This window comes from Eutrigla gurnardus (assembly GCF_963514095.1).
Source record: "Eutrigla gurnardus genome assembly, chromosome: 4".
NCBI classification, from domain to species: Eukaryota; Metazoa; Chordata; class Actinopteri; order Perciformes; family Triglidae; genus Eutrigla; species Eutrigla gurnardus.
Window position 1 is genome coordinate 11,159,070 of NC_139918.1, and position 18,446 is coordinate 11,177,515.

The window sequence follows — 18,446 nt, forward strand, 5'->3', positions numbered from 1 at the left end:
TAAATAGCATAAATGTGTGTTTGCCACAGAGCTTATTTTCTGCAATGTGTGATGCTAACATGCCAAGAAAACTTTACTGCAGCACTTTATGTGCTATCAATAGAGGAAAACAGACATCTCAGTGCAGAAACGACACTAATCAGATTGGAATTTATGTGAACTAACTATGATAAAGATTGTTTTGTTCAACTCCACCACACTAAAAGGCATTTCTAATATTTTGGTCACATCATGTACCAATAAGAGTACTACACGGTACATTCATTACGAAGTACAGGGCGTTCTGTTTTCTCATCATCCAGTAAAGTGTGTTAAAAGGAGATTCTGGTTCAGGTCATCTTGTGACTTTGAGTGTTTGCTGCTGTAGACGAGTGACGTGATGTTGTGTCCAGACCTGTGTGTTGTTACCTCAGTAGATCCTTAAAGAAACTTCAAGAAATCCTTTCTTTTACCGTGTTGCAGACGAGAAGTAGAGATGTACCCCCATGTGGTTAGCATAGCTTAGCACAACCACTGGAAGCAGGGGGAAACTGTTAGCCTCGCTCCATCAAATTGAAATCACAGCAACATGAAATGGCTTGAATATTAAAAACCTCCACGTTTTTACATGAAGGAGAGACGATTTAAACTTGTAGCGATTACAATCATATTTGAATGTTTTTGTTTTTTTAATAGTTCAATTGCACAGGTTAAATATGTGTAATTAGTCTTGCTTTACAATTTGTCTAACTTATTCATTTTATTTGATCATAAATCTACTTTGTTCCGTTTTGGCAACTTTTAAAATTAATTGCAGGTGCTTGTTTATATTACATCAAAAGAAAAATAATCCTCAAATGTAATTAAAGAGTAAACATAATTTTTTAAAAAGGGTTAATAGCCTTTTTGTGTTTGTTTGTGTTAATCTCCTGTGCCGAAGGCGGGAGCGGTGAGCCAGGGAGGGCTGACTTTAACGTGACCAACAGCACAGATACAACTGTGTTACTGCACCTTTCTGCAGTCCATATTATCTGACTTTAATAGAAGTCACAAATCATTCCAGTATTCGCCACCTAGACCTTTTGCATCAATTCGCGTCAACACTTTTTCACCCACTATGTTTGAGGAAACGTGGGCTCTCCTTGCTGCTTCAGTCATTTTGTCTCAGAGAAAATAACCCCGGTGTTTGATTTGCATACATCTCTGCTGCGGCGGCTGTGACTGCAGGCCCCACCGTGCTGGAGGTGTTCAACACGCTGCTCAAACACCTGAGGATGAGCGTGGACTTTGAGCTGGGCGAGAGCTCCAGGAGGAACTCCAGCACCAGTGTTTCGTCCGGCCGCGGCAAAGAGAGCGAGGAGAGGATTGTCCAGAACGCCATCATCCAGACCATCGGTACGGCAGGCCTTTCCTTACTTCCTCACTTATTCCAGCATCAACATATTCAAGTTCATCACACAGCCACATCACTAACTAAACACACAGTCTTTTTACTTTACAAAAAGGACTTCCAGGTGAAGCTCAGACTTTTTGTCCGCTAGTAAAGATGATATTGGAATAAAAAGAGGAAGAGAATGTTGTGTTTCCCGTGCTGGCTCATCGTCTCTCCTGTCCTCCTGTCAGGCTTTTTTGGTGGAAACCTGCCAGACTACCAGCGAGCTGAAGTCATGATGTTCGTCATGGGCAAAGTGCCAGTGTACGGGACCCCCTGCCACACCTTGGACACCGTCAAGATCGGGTGAGTCACACATTCATTATCCAAAGACCCCGGGCGTCCCGCTGCAGCCAAGCAGCTCCCAGAAGCCCATTCTCCAGAATATGGAGGCAGTTTGGCTCCGAACACGTTGGCTGCCCACCGTCTTTCCTTTCCTGAGCTCCTTTAGGGAGCGACAGACAGCTGCTTTTACTGCAGCTCAATTTAAAACCCCTCACATCTGCTCTTTAAATCACTAATCTACACCCAAAAGGGAAAAAAATAATAATTTTATATTTAAAAGCGTCTCATTTCTGCAGCCCACCGCTGACGCTGAACGAGACACCAGCCAAACATTCATTAGGCCGCTAATATCCGTCTGCAGGCTAATTAAGCAGTCAGCTGTAGCACACTGAACAAAATGTTGTCAGCAGACGTATCGTGCTTCTGCAACCGCTAATAAAAAATATGTTGAAGCCATAAAAATGCCCCCCAAAAAGAAGTGTTCCAATGAAGCCTCGTCCTCCATGTGACTCCTGAGTGGTTGTGAGCCGTTCAGCCAAAGACTGATTCACTCCCCTCTTGAACAGGATTATCTCTACGGAGCTGAGGAGGCAAAACAATCCAAACGCTTTTACATCAAACCGAACGGCGTCTTTGAACAGACCGCTTCCACCCGACCGGAGCGCCGCTCTCCACGATAACACCGCGACAATGGAGCTGTCGTTTATCATCTGAACGGAGAATCTGAGGCACAGTTGACATTTCCAAAATCTAGTAATTGGAGCTTTTGAGTTTAGATTGTTCTTCTGCTCAACCTTGTGTTTGGGAGAAATCTACATTTGTATGAAGGTTATTCATCTTGAGACCCAGAAATACAATTAACAATAAAACATTTACATAATGGAAGCCCTTGAAAGTACCTAGGTCGTTGTCCGTTAGTGGATCGTGCTGGCGACGGGCATCATGTTGTCAGGTTGTCCGTCTGGCTCATCCTCGTGCTCGTGATATCTCAGGAAATGTCATTACATCTGGCACAAACGTCCACTTCCATCATCAGCTTGGGTAAAAGAGGGTGTGTTCTATTCACAATCACTGATTTCTGTTGATGAGACGTTGACGGATGCAGTCTGATGACGTATGATACGAACATACAACCCGTTCTCCATTCCAGGGCGTCAGGTGACAGCTGGGTCAGTTCTGCTTGGCGTCTGACACCGACGCTCATTTAGCTCGTAAGCGTTTGTACGTGACGCCGTCACCGGCTGCATTATTATTATTATTTTGAACCACTCCCCTCGGGACCCCCACTGACAGACTCTAACCCCCCACCCAGTAACTACATGTTACACTAACACACATCCTGGACTATTATCCCTGATCATTGCACATATCATCATCTCTTTATATATTGTATATATACTGTCAACTTGCACATCCAGTTTTGTTATTTTTTGCACTCCCTGCACAAACTGCACTGCCTCAAAACAGTTATATTGTACATACTTGTTTATATTATATGTTATAGTGTCTCTTATATATTTTTTAGTGTAAATTTCTATTCCAGTACTTTTTCTCTTTTTTATTACATGTTTATTGTATGCACCATACACAACCAAGACAAATTCCTTGCAAGTGAAAACTTACTTTGGCAATAAACCTGATTCTGATTCTGGGTGGAGCAGTATAAAGGGACACAGGGGAGGAGGAAGGAGAGGTGGACGGCTGAAACAAACGCAGGACTTTCGCTGTTAATGTCCCGTGCAACACTCAAAACTAAAGTAGAAATGTTGTCTTCAGTGTCAATAGTCGGTCAAGTTCAAGTCAACCGCGCTCTTTCCCTCAGTCTAAGTGATTTTGTTGTCTGAATCTGACTTCCTGTGACGACGGAATCTTACTTTAAAAATACACATGGATACGGCCGTGATGCGCCAAATGTAGTTTTTACCTAATTGCAGGAGGTGATACACAAACAAGTCACATGAAACAGTTTAACATGCAACTCTAGACCAGATTCACACACACACACACACACACACACACACACACACACACACACCCACTTCTTCTCATCCAAAGTGAATTGTGTCTTAATCTGTCCTCACTTCACCTCCCGGACGCCCTGCAGTGAATTCAGCTCCCGGGTCACTGAGACGCCGAAAAGAAAGAAAAACAAGCTTATCCCTCAGGCCCCAGGAGTGCAAGAACAGATAATCCCAAATCAAACGAACACCCTCCCCTCCTCCTCCTCCTCCTCCTCCTCCTCCTCAAAGGCCAGCAGACTCACTCCTGCTCCTCTCCTTTCCGGGTACTTGCCGGAGGAGGGAGATGTGGCTCTGCAGCTCGTCGGGTTTCTGAGTGGATGATAGTGGTGCTAGCCTCCCAACATTCACTCTGGCTGAATTTAAGAGCTGCTGCTTGCAGAGCCTCAACACCGAGATCACACCAGTATTCTTTCAGGGCATTTATTAATAAACAGATCTGACATCTATGACATCTATCATTTCATCATCAGAATGACGTTAATGGCTGTTAATGGCTTCCCTCTCACTTAAACGAACGCACATTTGGGGGAAACATCTGCTCTGTTTGATTTAATTCATCAAATGAATATCAGTAGTATTTAGCTTCATCATGAAGAAGATATAAGCAAATCAAATCTGTGTTCAATCAGATTGATTTAAAAAGACGGAAGATCAATTCACGTGTGGCAGCTGGGAAAAAGTTACAAAGTTAGAGATTTGACTAAATACAGATCAGATGCCAAAATACTGTGGAGTGTGTTTCTAAAGTCCATGTGATATCACGATGCTGGGAAGTCTTCCTTGTGACAATCAGCTGAGCTACTCCCTCGTGTCGTTACAGAGGAAGAATGCTGCATGTGTTTGATCAGCATTGTTCCACCAGTGTTAGTCATAGTGGTGTTCTTAGCGTGGCCTGAGAGCCACATTTATGTGGCCTAGCAGAGCTGAATGATCAGCTGCTGATCAATATGTGACGTCCTCTCCCTCTGCTGTCACTCAGGCATCAGGGGACCAAGCGGATCCAGACCATGCTGCTCAGCTCGCTCATCATGGTGAGTCCTTCTGCCCACGGATCAACAAGCATTAGAAAAGGAACTACTGGCCGGTGGCTGTTAGGTCACAGGAAGTGATGCTTTGAACATTTCTGCTTTATTTGAAGAAGAAGAACTCCACAAAATACACGGTGGCACATAAAAACCCAAGTCTCATTAACAGACAACAAAACATGTCTGATAATGATTATTTGGAAAATAAATAATGAATCAAAGAGTGTAAAATGAACCATTACATTGTGAAATACTTGAATACATTATTGGAGCTTGTATTCGTTTTATAATACAAAAGTCAATTTTCAGAACTTTTTTTGTGTGTTTCATGATGACATTTTTTTATTTATGGAACGTTGGCCATTTAACAGTTGAAACTTCAACGCTTCCTTTTCCTTCAGTATCTTCTCCTCTCTCTGACACGAGGAGGCACAGGTGGCCCAACACACCCAGCAGTGATGGACACACACACACACACACACACACCCTCAGAGCAATTTATTACGCTGTTCGTCTGTCCTTGTGTCCCCTCCTTGTCACCACCTGGCCTCTCAGTGATGCTGGAGGAGGGTTCAAAGGTCAAAATATTTATATCACAATGCATCTGCAGATGGGGCCGAGCAGGGAGGTGTGTGTGTGTGTGTGTGTGTGTGTGTGTGCCTGTGTGTGCCTGTGTGTGCCTGTGTGTGTATGTTTGTATGCGTGTGTGTGTGTGTGTGATTGTGTTTGTATGCATGTGTGTGTGTGTTTGTGTGTATATGTTTGTATGCATGTGTGTGTGTTTGTGTGTGTATGTTTGTATGCATGTGTGTGTGTTTGTGTGTGTATGTTTGTATGCATGTGTGTGTGTTTGTGTGTGTATGTTTGTATGCATGTGTGTGTGTTTGTGTGTGTATGTTTGTATGCATATGTGTGTGTTTGTGTGTGTATATGTTTGTATGCATGTATGTGTGTGTGTGTGTGTGTGTGTGTGTGTGTGTGTGTGTATGTTTGTATGCATGTGTGTGTGTGTGTGTGTGTATGTTTGTATGCATGTGTGTGTGTTTGTGTGTGTATATGTTTGTATGCATGTGTGTGTGTGTGTGTGTGTGTGTGTGTGTGTGTGTGTGTGTGTGTGTGTGTGTGTGTGTGTGTGTGTGTGTGTGATGCTGCATTCACACCAGACAAGAGCCTTCTGGAGGCCGAACCAGCACTCTGCCACACCTGAGTCCTGACTCTCTAGACTCTACGTCTTTAAAAAAAAAATTTCACAATTACATATTTTTTGTGAACTCGATTTCTGGTTCATAAGAGCGACGACGTAACAAGGAGGAACTGGAAGTGTAGCAGTTTACATGCATTCGGCCTCAGGGTCATCAGGTTTTTCTCCTCATTCATATATCCTCATGTTATTAAATATGTGTGGTTTTGTCTCTGCTATTACGATGTCCAGTCTGGACCTGGATGATGCAGACTCACACATCAAGAACATTGTGTGACGAACATCTGCTCCAGTCTCAAAAACTCGCCAACGATAAGTTAATAGGCATACATTATGACTGCCCCGTCATAAGAGCGCTACTAGATCTGACTGATTAAATGAATGTGATAGCTGAGTGCTCAGTGGAAGCGTTGGAGCCCCATGTACTGATGCTCTCTGCAGAGGTCCTGGGTTCGAATCTGCCCTGCGGCCCTCTCTGTCTCATCCCTTTGACTCTCACGCTGTCCTCCCGCAATAAAAGGCCAAAAAAATAACTTGAACAATCCACAGGACTTTCACCCAGAAGACAGCTGTTTGTGTCCCGAGTGAAACCAACTGTGTGTGTCAGTAGACGAGTTTGCTGCTATAATGTTACATAACATACCAAAACCTAATGATTCATTATCATTTTTTCCAAACCTTAACCAAGTGTTGCCTGATCCTATCGTTAAATATGTGGCATTGTGCAATTCTGCAAGCGTGATGCTGATATGAAACCTATTTATTATGTATTTTTGGTTTAGAAACGGCAATGTTCAATGAAACCAGTTTCTATTGTATTGTCGGTTGTTTTTATTAGCACAGAGACTCAGGTATTATATTGGCCAAATGTTCCAATAATATTCATGTTAATATTATATAGCAATGATCAACATATCGATCCAGGAGACCACGTGTTTATCAGGCCTGAAGCAGAGAAAGGAAGGCATTAATATTGCTATTATTTGTTGCTTTTGCAGGTTTAGAGGAGGCCTTAGAAGTAATAACATTTTGAAATGAATGCCATCAGCGGTGCAGCGAGACGTTCTTCTGCAGAGAGATGTATATTAAAGCTAAGATAAGCATTCAGACACAAGTGTCATGGAAGCCGCAGGAATCATTTTTAGAGGACCTGCATCTGTTATAAATCCCAATTTGAAGACAATTTGTTGTTCCCAGTGTTCATTGATCAACAGATCAGTCACGTAAGAGAGGAAAGGTTAACATTTGAACAGTTTCAGCTGCTTGTGAATGTAACCTTTAAGCTCTGCTGAAGCGTTGTTCCTCAACGATCCTCCCTGTGGATTAATCGCATCACGCTGTGATAAATCGGCTCACACCTGTCTCCCCTCCTCTCCCCTGGTCACCCCTCCTCTCCCCTGGTCTCCCTCCTCTCCCCTGGTCTCCCCTCCTCTCCCCTGGTCTCCCTCCTCTCCCCCTGTCTCTACCTCAGGTAACCTCTGGCTTTAAGTCCAAGTCCATGGCAGCTGCGTTGCCTCCTCCCTTCCTGGATCCGCTCTTCTCCATCTCTCTGATGGAGGACAGCGAGCTGAGGCAGCTGGTGCTCGAGATCCTGCACAACATCATCGATCGCCATGACAACCGCGCCAAGCTACGCGGCATCAGGTACAAAAAACTCCTTGGTGCGCCCTGCTCCTGTTGTGTTACTATTTGATTGTGATCGGTGAGAGTAAGAACTCGAGTGCATTTAAGGGTAGTGGCTCTTATTCTGGTTTCCATAGTTGGTTTCCCATTGGTAGCTGGTGTTATTCTGGTAGTGGTGGAGAAGTATCCAGATCCTTTTCTTCAGTAAAAGTACCACACTGTGAAAAAATGAGTAAAGTAAAAGTATTGATAGTGCAGCAAAATGTTTAAGTGTGTAATGTACAGCAGTGCGTCATATGCTATAAGATCATCACATGTCCTGTGAGAACCACGTATCTCTAAAGATCTGTGTTCGCCTTTGTGACGATGCTTTTCCCAGCTGATCCCAGTACAGTCTTTGAGTAGATGTAACTTTCCACACCTTATTTCTGCTTTTGTGTCTCTGTCACAGAATCATTCCGAATGTTGCAGCATTGAAGATCAAAAGAGAGAAGATTTCCAAGCAGGACGTTGCATTCATGAAGAAGGTAGACGTTGTTATGATTCTGCTGCACTCTTTCTGCAGAGGTCACTGTCCTTATGAACTCAATTAATTTCTTGAAGGCAGAAAGAAACTCACACACCTCTCAGCCTGTGTTCCTTCATGGTGGACGGCAGGTTTATGGCAGTGAAAATGGATTACAAAACAACCCATCTTCCAACATATGTTATATGTAATACCCATCCAAACTGTTCTAGCCGTCTTTATCCAGAACAGTCCACTTCTGTGCATCTGTTACAACCTGGACATAAGAAACGCACCCTATGAACATCTTAACCAAGAATTGCACAAATCAAACCAAAGGTCATCAATAGAACCAAATGAAGCCAAATTGAAGATGTGTTAGGGTAAACTGCTAAACGCAAACATTAATCCTCCCTTTAGAATCTGCTGCGTCGGTGTCAGTATGTTGGAACACCAACAATAGCTTCTGTCGCCTTCTGTCGGCTTCAGTCCCACACTCACATTTCCTAGAAAGATTCAACCTGCTGTTCAACACTGCACACAAAAGGAGGGAACTCTTAGAGCACCAACCTCTGCCAAGGTCGATGCGCTCCGAAATGTCTTCCTTGGCCCCTCCTACAGACAAACCGAGCTGAAAGCATAACCTCCTCGGCGGAGGTGAAAAGCCAAGTAAGAGGTGGCTTGTAGCAAAGCATATTATAAGTTATCAAACTGGCGACTTAAGAAGATCAATACAACTTTAAAATACAAAAGATGAGACTCTAGCACTTGAAAAAGGAAAAAACAAATCTGAGCGCTGTCCGTCGGCAAGGCCGATTAATGAAAGTGAAAAAAGGGTTTGTGTTTCCACCTTGTGATTCAGATCCACTCCACAAGGTAATGGGTTCTTCCTTGAACCGTGCTGCACCCTTCCACCAATTGTCATGATAATTCGGCCAATACTTTTTCTGTGACAAACAGACGAACTGAACCAAAGACTTGGCGGAAGTGAAAAGCCAACACTTACACACAGTGATGGACTTGTAGCAAAAATGGAATATATTATACAACCTGCTACTTTAAAAAGTTTGATAAAATAATACAAAGGATGAGACACTTAAAAACACTAAACAAATCCAACTAAATCTGAGCACCGACTGCCTCCAAGGCCACTCACATTATTAGGACAATGAAAAAGAATGCGTGTATCCACCGGATGATTCAGATCACAATTAAAATAACAGGTTCTTCCATGATAACCGGGCAATTAGCCACAATGCTGCTGACGAAACTAAACTAAGTTATCAAAACTTCTACTTGGAGTTCGATGAAATGTAATAAAATACAGAAGATGAGACACTAAAACTTGAAAGGGTAAAACAGAATTATCAGCAGACCGTTGCCATGGCCACACTTAATTAGTGTATCCATCTAAAGCCTGGTCCTCCTCCGCACACAACGTTTCCAAAAAGAGTTTGAATGGTTCACCTGTGAGTCACACCTGAGCTGTAACCTTTAGCAACACGTCAAACAGCTGACCGGATCAACCACCCACTCGCGTCATCGCCAACATTCAAAGCCGACGGAGCCGCCTCACCAACAGTGACTCACTGTCAGATGTCATTAATGGCATCTTATTGCATTCATTAGTGGTGAATAGAAGTCATTGGCCTTCACTTCCCCTTAAACTCCATGTCAAACAGATAAAGGTAAAAGAGAGGCTCTGGCAGCGCGCATTTTTCTTCCTTAGATTAGGACCGTTTCTGCGAGATGAAGCCTCCGACACACTTATTTTAGGCCGATCAGCGTTAATGGGTTTAATCTTTTCAGTGGACTGTAGCATTTTCATTTTCAAGCACAATGACATTTTCATTTCTATCACGGAGGAAGGAGCGGTTGTGGAGGTGCTCAGTAGTGAATGCCACGATAACATGCTGACGGATTTATTGGTTATGTGCTTTTGAGCTGAGCTACAGCAGAGAACATGGGGATTTATGTGCACTGGACTGCAGTTAAACCGTTAATGCGCCAGTCATAATTGTGGTGTAATTAAAACGCAAATCATTGCCTTTTGTCTGGTGTTTTGGAAGAAACAACAGGAGACCTGGCTTTATAAGTGCTGCGTGTAGTGGATATAATTTATAGTGGTTCATGTGGATTTTGAAAAGTAACTGGTATATGGAACGAAACGTTGAAGTGTTGAATTGAAGAATTTGGTGTGGTGGTAGTTGGCTCGGAGCTGAACGCTACAGACAGGAAGTCGGACAGCGTTGCAAGTGGGATAAAAACAAAGTTTTAATTTGGATGTTTATGTGCGGAACAGCAGACTTCTTCTTTTAGCATAAGGTAACTCATAAATCTTCCTGGTGCATGGACATTTGGCCGACTTCACAGGTGTATCCCAAGATGCCACATGTTTTGGCCGTTAAGGTGAGGAGAGCAGTCAAACCGATGACCACCAGGTGATCAGAGCTGCCAGACAAACCTGGGAAGTAACCATGTCAGCAAGGTCTTCAGCTCCAGTTTTTTTTCTGGGTCATGTACAAAACCGCCATTGCCCAAAGCTGTGGTCCAAAGGTCAAAGTTGCTTGTAGTTGGACAGGCCAAGAACCCGATGGTGGACTTGGGCATTAAAAGAGGCAACCAAGCTGAAAGACGACAGATGCTGGCTGTCTATAGTCAACCCAGTGATGGTTTATGGCCAACAGTCAGTCTCACTCAGTCTCATCCTTACTGGGAATATAGTCTGCATGCCCCATTTGTCCTCTCCCATAATGTCTGTTTTCTCTGCTTCCCCCTCCAGCATGGCCAGCAGCTCTATCGTCACATCTACCTGGGCTGTAAAGAGGAAGATAACGTCCATAAAAACTATGAGCTGCTCTTCACCACCCTGGCAATTCTGACCATCGAACTGGCCAACGAGGAAGTGGTCATCGACCTCATCCGGCTCTCCATCGCTCTCCAGGTAGCCTTTTGTCATGAAACAAAAAAATGCATTCAGTAATTATATAGTTATACAAAAAAACAAAGAGAGAAAATGTGAAATCAGTGGAGGGGGAGAAGTTCCCAGACACGTTTAGATTAAGGAGCATTAATACCCGAGTGTAAAAATACCAGACTACAAACAAGTTTTATTCACATGTAAAATAAAGTTGTCATCTCATCTCTCATCTTCAACTGCTTATCCAGTGTCGGGTCGCCAACCTGATGCCCCCTGGGCAATAAAGTTGTTTTGCATAAAATGTGTTCAATCAAGTAAAAGGAGAATGAGAAGAAGATAATTAAAAGCTGCAGAATGTTCACAGATTGGAGGAAGGAAAATGAAACAAAGACAGAAGTAGGTATGTAAAATACGAATATATGCAAAATAGAACAAGAAAAATGAAGGAAAGAAGAAGATAATTTTCTTTTTTTTTCTCACATACATTATATCTTGTCAGAACAATTTAAGCTAAAAAACATAATTAAGTTATTAATGATCATGTGCATCAAATGTGCACACAATATTAGGAAAAAACATCTTTCAGGAACTCACAGGCTCATTTTGAAAGTTATAAAAAAGGAACCTTCCTGTTCAGGTTGAGTAAAAAAAACGTCATATAATTCGTTAAAGGTGCAATGTATAATACCTGGCAACCTGCCCCAAACAATTAGGGAGCAACATTTCACCTCTACTACTGGGTCCATCCAATCAAATTACAGTCATCCGTTATTAGAAAAAGCTAACTCCTAACTAACAGGAGGGCGAGCAAATGCAAAAACTCATCCAATTGCTGAAACTCTGAGAGCCAATCAAAATAACGCTGATAATATCGCTTTAATGTGTGGCGTTTTAAGAAATTCTATGTAAGCCATCTGAACACATAGAGCTCCAAGAGATAGACCTTTAGTTAGCGGAGCTGTAGCCCTCTGGTGGTCAGAATATTATAACACTCGATACCTCTGTTTGGTGCTTTAATCCCCAGTATCCTTGATGGGATGACGGTGTGTTTATGGGGTCATGTTTCCATGGTTGATGAGTAGCTGCACCATCAGCACCATCAGCAGCAGCAGCAGTAATAATGTCATTAGACCGGAGACTGCACGCAGGTCTAATAAAACCTCCTCCATGTGAGACGGAAGAGGTGTGAAATACTCTGCACACGCGCTCCGACTCACAGCCAGCTGCTCGTTTGTGTATCACGCTGAGATCTTATCGCTCCGAAATGTCACAGCGTTGTGGACAAACAGAGGCAAACACACACACAGGAATCCACACACAACCGTGGTACCTTCACTGGGAACGTCCTTACCTCTTTGGAGGATGAGGTATAAGGTCCAGAAAGTGAGCAGAAGGTGCATTTTGTCTGATTTCCTCCCACATGCCTCTCCACTTGATTGGTTAAAAATAGCTGATACCAGTAAACGTTAAAGAGTGTAGGAAGATTTCCTCCGGAAGGACCATCTGCTTCTTTAGTTGTGTTCTCACACTGTCAGTTAAAAGGTTGTCGTCAAGGCGACGACCCCGGGGTGACAGAGCAAGCACAGTGGGCTGAATATGATGAATGTGTCTCTAACGTGGTTCTGTAGCCGTTTCTTAATTACAATCATGATGGGAAATAACGAGTTGTTAAAGGGCAACTATTTTTCAACCTGGAAAAAAAAACCCTGTTTTTCCATGTCTTTGAGTCCAAGCAGCTAACGGGGGCAACAATTTTCACTTCAACTTGTCCAGTATTGAAGGAGAACGCTGGAGACAGTTGCCACTAAATGGGCTGTAATGGAATTTCTCAGGTTAACTCCTTACCATCAAAGTACCGCTAATAATGGGGCTTGTTTTCACCCCTTACAGGCTGTGTCATTGTCTGACAACATAATGGAGAGGACCCAAAGGAGAAATAAAACCTTTTGCTCGATCCCGTCTGTTTGTTATTGTGTTTCATTCAGTTTATCTCTGAGAAGTCGAGTTCTGAAATATTGCGAGAGGTGGCGTGTTGTTGAAAGATAACGGGAGAAAAGTGAGTGTGAGTTGGAGAGAGGAGCGCCGGTGTTTTCAGTTTGTTCAACACAAGAACAGAGAACTATATTATAATATTTTCAATGTCACAGCTGAATATTTGGCACACTAGATTTCAGAATGAGACTTCTCTCCACCAGTGTCAACATCATAAACACATGAGAGGGACCTATTTAGATCAGACTCACCTTTTCTTCCACTCTCTTGCCTCTCAGGGCTCCTGTATTTATTTAAAGTATTTAAAGTGTTCACCATAACTATATTTAAAGTAGCGAATGAGTAAAAACCACCCTCGCAAACGGTGATCTCGACTAGAGCATGTAAGGGTTTCTTGATGTTGCCGTTTTTGCTGATGTGTGACTGGTTTGTGCAGGACATGGCTCTGGCTAATGAGGAGAACATGCCGATGATTATCCGCTGCGGCATCATGGCGTTGGTGGCAGCATACCTCAACTTCCTGAGCCAAATGATTGCAAACCCTCCCTTCTGCCAGCACGTCAGCAAGGTGCACCATTGACTCATTCTGTCTGAAGCTTCTTAAGTCTTCAGCTTTTGATGGATGTTAAACACTATATTGTAAAATGTTCCTCTCATTTAACTTGCTCTGAGTACTTTTAAGTTTAATAATATGCTGATGTTCTGCGCCGCTAGTTTGTCGTTAGTATTGCTCTTTCTGTTATTCTCGCTTCAGGTTATTGAGCTGAGGAACATGGATGCTCCGTACCTTCTCCCAGATAACATCTTCAGAGACAAGTGTCCGTAAGTATCCACTACTTTGATAAACGGGTCGAAATAATCTGATGGGTTGCGTTCATCGATCTAAATCCTTCGTTGGAGATATGTGCGATTCTGTTGGAAGAGGTGGATTGCGATCTTGTTTTTCATCCCGCTCCCTCTTCCTTCCAGACTCCCTGAATCTCTGGACAAGGAGGACAGACTGTTGTACTTCCAGACAGCTGACATGGCAGAGTGTCTGGCAGGACCGGGATACAATGCAGAGAGACTCTCCATTCCATACATTCCCCAGGTCACAGGTATGACCTCCCTTTATGATGTGTAGCAGAAACTGACAGAAAGTGTGTCGCTCTTCTTTTGTATGCATTACAATGGCGAGTCTGCAGGGAGGCCTGGGGCTTTGACTTCTGAATTGGAACTCACAATTGTGAAACTGTGTGCAACGGAGTGTGACTTTTGGGGCGGTTTGGTTTGAATACATGAACCGGTGCAGCTCTAATGTCAACATTATATAGCTTTTAATAGAGTTTGAACAAGTAAACACAAAAAGTATGTCCTACTGAAGTACAAAAAATAATGTTGAAAAACAAATTTTATGAATAGCATCCAGAGTTTAAGACATTATTAAAAGGAGTTACATCCCAGGATTTAGCCTGGAGATTGTGGTCTTTTGGTGCACTGTGAACTGGTTTATTTGCCTTCATTTTGAACTCCCAGTGTCCCACAGAACTGTGGCATCCTTGGTGGAGATTAAGCTGAAAGGCTTTGAAGGATTAACAGCTTAAAGAGTTTATCAGTGAACAGAAAACAAACTTTAAAAAAACCATTGTATGATGAGCTTTATTACATGGACGGTTGTTACAGTCGTTGCCGGTCTCCCTGGTTATTAGAGGGATGTTTCACATGGGAACGAACATCAGGAAGATTTAACAAACAGAAATAATAGCTTGTCCACGAATGATTAATCAAAGGATTTTCTGTCTTTTTCTAAAGTCTATTACATTCTTTTCAACGTTCTGCTTTATGCAGTTTGTTTGAACCACACTTAGATCTTCACCAAATCAAAAAGAATGGTCTTTGGCCTAACAAACTGTTTTTCTGTTTTCTTCCCTCTGCCATGCTTTCATCTAACATCAGTACTTTACACAGTAGGAAAAATCCTCCACAGGTGCAAGCAGAAGTCCAGAGGTAACCAGCTGGTAGAGCTGTAGCAGAGTCCCATGTGGAGTTGTATAGACACAATTTCCTGCTGACCCTTACCTCCTGCTGTCATAGCTAGGTTTAGTTTAGCTGGAAAGACGGCAAACTATTTAACAATGATTAATACAGACTTTAGCAGGTTTTATTTTGGCTCACAAACCTTTGAGGGGCTTTTTTTCTTTGTGACTGTAGACAAACGACCACGAGGAGGTTTGAAAGACACCAAATAGCACTGGGAGTCGTTCTGAGAGATCGTAGGAGACTACACTGCCCTTTAAATCCCCTCCAGACTATGTTCTAACACATCCTGCTCCTTCTGCTTTGATTAATAGTTTTTATCTGATGTTTTTTTTTTTTTTTTTGCACACAAAAAAGGTGTCATTAAAAAATCTTCTAGTCCCTCTCCCCATTAAAAATTCCTTTTATTTCAAAAGTGTACTTACAGAACACGATGGCATTTCATCAGTGTACGTGTTGTGCACTCTCGTGTCAAATTCTGCACAGTGAAGGAGAAACATCAAAGTGAAATAATAAGCATTTGGTAGTTGATGTTGAATGCAAACTTCCAATGACTGGTCCACAGGTAATAAAATGTCCTGTGTAACAGTCCAGGGAACCTCTAGCCCTGTCACCTAAAATTACATCCCAATACATTTTGAATGACCTTTCAATGGAATTTTCAATGGAAGTAATATTTTTACTATTACAAATATGCATCTAAAGATAGTCCACAGAAGTCGATGTAGGGAGCGACTCAGGTTGGTGGATTTAAACAAATGCAGGACTTTCACTCTGGTGATCACTGTTCATGTCCTGTGTGAAACCAAAAGTTAACATTCACTCATTTTAATTAACATCCGTACCTTAAATAATGTAACAAATGTCATTTTAAGCCAAGCCATGTTTTTTTCGTACTTGACTAAACTTTTGTAAAAACAAAGGAGAAAATACATTCCCCTCAAAACAGAATTGAGAATGCAGTTTAGTTGTATGCAAACATAACATTGTAAGAGAGGGTTGTCCACTGAGCTCAAAAGTCAGCAGCTTTCCTTCCACTGAGCGACATGATCCAAACATATACACTGGCAGGAAAACGATCCCTTACCCTCAGATAACCATCTAGAGAGATCCTTTATGTTGTTTCCAGTCATAGATGTAGTGTGTAGCTCTAGCACCATACTGTATATACAAAATTGAATATGCTTTGATCATTTTTACAACTACTTTGCTTGCATTGCATCTGGAAATGTTATGGTGAGTACATGTGCTACATATAGATGTACCTGTAGACATGTAGACCATACTTATATTGCAGTGGTTTGTGTTTGTTGTCGTGGTAGGGGTTGTTGGTGAAGTGTCATTTTAAATTGTGTATTATTTATCCAAATGTTTCTGCCATTTGGTGTAAGGCATGTCATGCATCGGTCTGTCTGAGCCTGTTGGAAATGGTGGGGCGGGGGGTTGACAACGACCAGTAAATCCAGGCTAAAAGCTGCAAAGAGCTACAGTGTTGAGTGTTGATTCTCAGTGGGTTCAGCAATACATGCAACACTTTTTTTGTTGTTGTAATTTAATTGCAATAAACAGATCAAAAGGATGCTGAAATAACTACATAATGATGTCGCCATGCCTGCAAGACGATTAGCAAACATCTTCTAAAATGCTTCTTTTCTGAATGGAGTTTGGTTTGATGGGTGCTAGGCTATGCTAACACTGTAGCTGCTCCGTTGTATGTAACATAGACGGTTTCTCCACATAGTCTGGTCTGGACTCTGTTCTAATATGAGCTACTATCGTACAGCCGCTGGGGACCACGGGCGGATACAATATTTGACTCTTTTAACTACGTAGTCGACAGGAGGAGAATCTCAACGCTGATAGGCTTTTACGACACAGCCCCATGCACATTTAGCGTATTTGTGTTACCTGCGCTGCCTGGCACAGATTTGTGTCTATCCGTCTCTTTGAATTGGCATTTTTTGCAGTTGTGCTGCATGACAAGTTCACAACTCAATTTGAAAAGGAAGAAATCTACATTCGCTCTATAAAAAAATGAACTCTTACAGTACAGTCAAGTCTTAATACCTTCAGGTGGATGCCAGACTTGTTTTCGTCAAGATTTGTCAGAAACCTGCCACGTTGACTTCTCTTTCCTGAATGTTCATGTCTCTGATCCTCACTGCTGGTTTCTTGTCATGTCAGTGATATTAGCGTTGGAGGCAATCCTGCTGTGGTTCTTTATTATACTAGCGAGCCAAAAGCCAAAAGTCAGTTTCCTCATGAAAGCCTTCAGGCCAGCTGCTGAGTCATACCTGTTCAAAGTGCACAACGCGGGTCACTGTGACTCATGCAAACAACAATTATAACGGGCTGCTGTTTTCCCTCTCTCCTGAGTGTTTTCACACCCTGCGGGGCTCCTATCTGATGGCCCAGACGCCGTGTTGTTCCTCCAGTTAAAAGTATGTGTTGGCTCTGAGTTTCCCCGGTGCAGTGTGGATGAATACAGACAGGCTGCAGGTGGAGGTATTAAAACGGGCCGACCCAGGGGACGAGGTACCTGAGAAGTTTATCACAGTGCGGGATCAGATGGATTTGTTCCGTGTTGCATTAAACCACGACATCAAAGTAGAGTCTAAGTCAGTTTGGAGGGTGATGTTCATTGTTAACAAGTGGCCCCTGAGAACAAATCAACAAGTTGTCATAGCGAAATGATAAACGGGGCGTATGTCAAAGAGACCCATGTTTATGTGATTAAAGCGTCTTGGTCCAGGGTACAGAGTGTCTTCATGGTTTAAAGAAAGCAGCACTGACTGCTGGGAGATGAGATACGAGCAACATTCTCTGGTGTCAGAGACACTTTCCATTCAGTTACCTTGACGTCTTCCTAATTGGGTTTGCCAGGATTTCACAATGACACAGTTCGTCCTCCTTTGCTTCTGAGAGATGACAGTCGATACTCACAACTTTTAACCAAGGTCCAAGAAAAAAGTGGATAAAATAACTTCAATAAAATATCAGTATTCACTACAACACAACCAGTGACATTGAAAACGGGACCACGGAACTCAAAGATGGCTTTTAAAGAGGCACAGATCATATTTGAATTCAATACCCCTACTTGAAACGCTTGACGTTACAGGAGTGTTGAAGGTGAAACATTTTTATCAGGATTTAAAGTTGGTACTGATCCCTGTGTGACTTGTCTGTCGTCCTGCAGATGAAGATCGTCTGACCAGGAGGAAGAGTTTTGTGGACACAATCTCCCTTCAAGTGGACATCATGTCCAACAGCCTTCCAGACAAGGTGGGTAACATTTTGTAGGGGTCTTAAAACAACATCAAGGTATTTTAGTAAACTGTGCGTACCGAAGACATAAAATCCAAACCAAAATGTACATCCCCTTTCATTGATGACTCATATGGCTGATTTCAGGTTGAAATGGTAGTAACCGAGCCTCTGGGTGGT

General features: G+C 42.6%; 1 protein-coding gene across 3 annotated transcripts in view; it reads left to right on the top strand.

The window, feature by feature from the left end:
• Nucleotides 1-18,446, top strand: part of efr3a (EFR3 homolog A) — a 143,394-nt gene that overhangs the window by 117,451 nt on the left and 7,497 nt on the right. For all 3 annotated transcript variants that reach the window (XM_084008810.1, XM_084008809.1, XM_084008811.1), the window contains 10 exons: nucleotides 1,207-1,374; nucleotides 1,603-1,717; nucleotides 4,697-4,748; nucleotides 7,415-7,587; nucleotides 8,018-8,093; nucleotides 10,854-11,015; nucleotides 13,420-13,551; nucleotides 13,738-13,805; nucleotides 13,953-14,080; nucleotides 18,199-18,284. In XM_084008810.1, coding sequence (XP_083864936.1) covers nucleotides 1,207-1,374; nucleotides 1,603-1,717; nucleotides 4,697-4,748; nucleotides 7,415-7,587; nucleotides 8,018-8,093; nucleotides 10,854-11,015; nucleotides 13,420-13,551; nucleotides 13,738-13,805; nucleotides 13,953-14,080; nucleotides 18,199-18,284 — 1,160 coding nt within the window. The remainder of the gene's footprint in view (nucleotides 1-1,206; nucleotides 1,375-1,602; nucleotides 1,718-4,696; nucleotides 4,749-7,414; nucleotides 7,588-8,017; nucleotides 8,094-10,853; nucleotides 11,016-13,419; nucleotides 13,552-13,737; nucleotides 13,806-13,952; nucleotides 14,081-18,198; nucleotides 18,285-18,446) is intronic.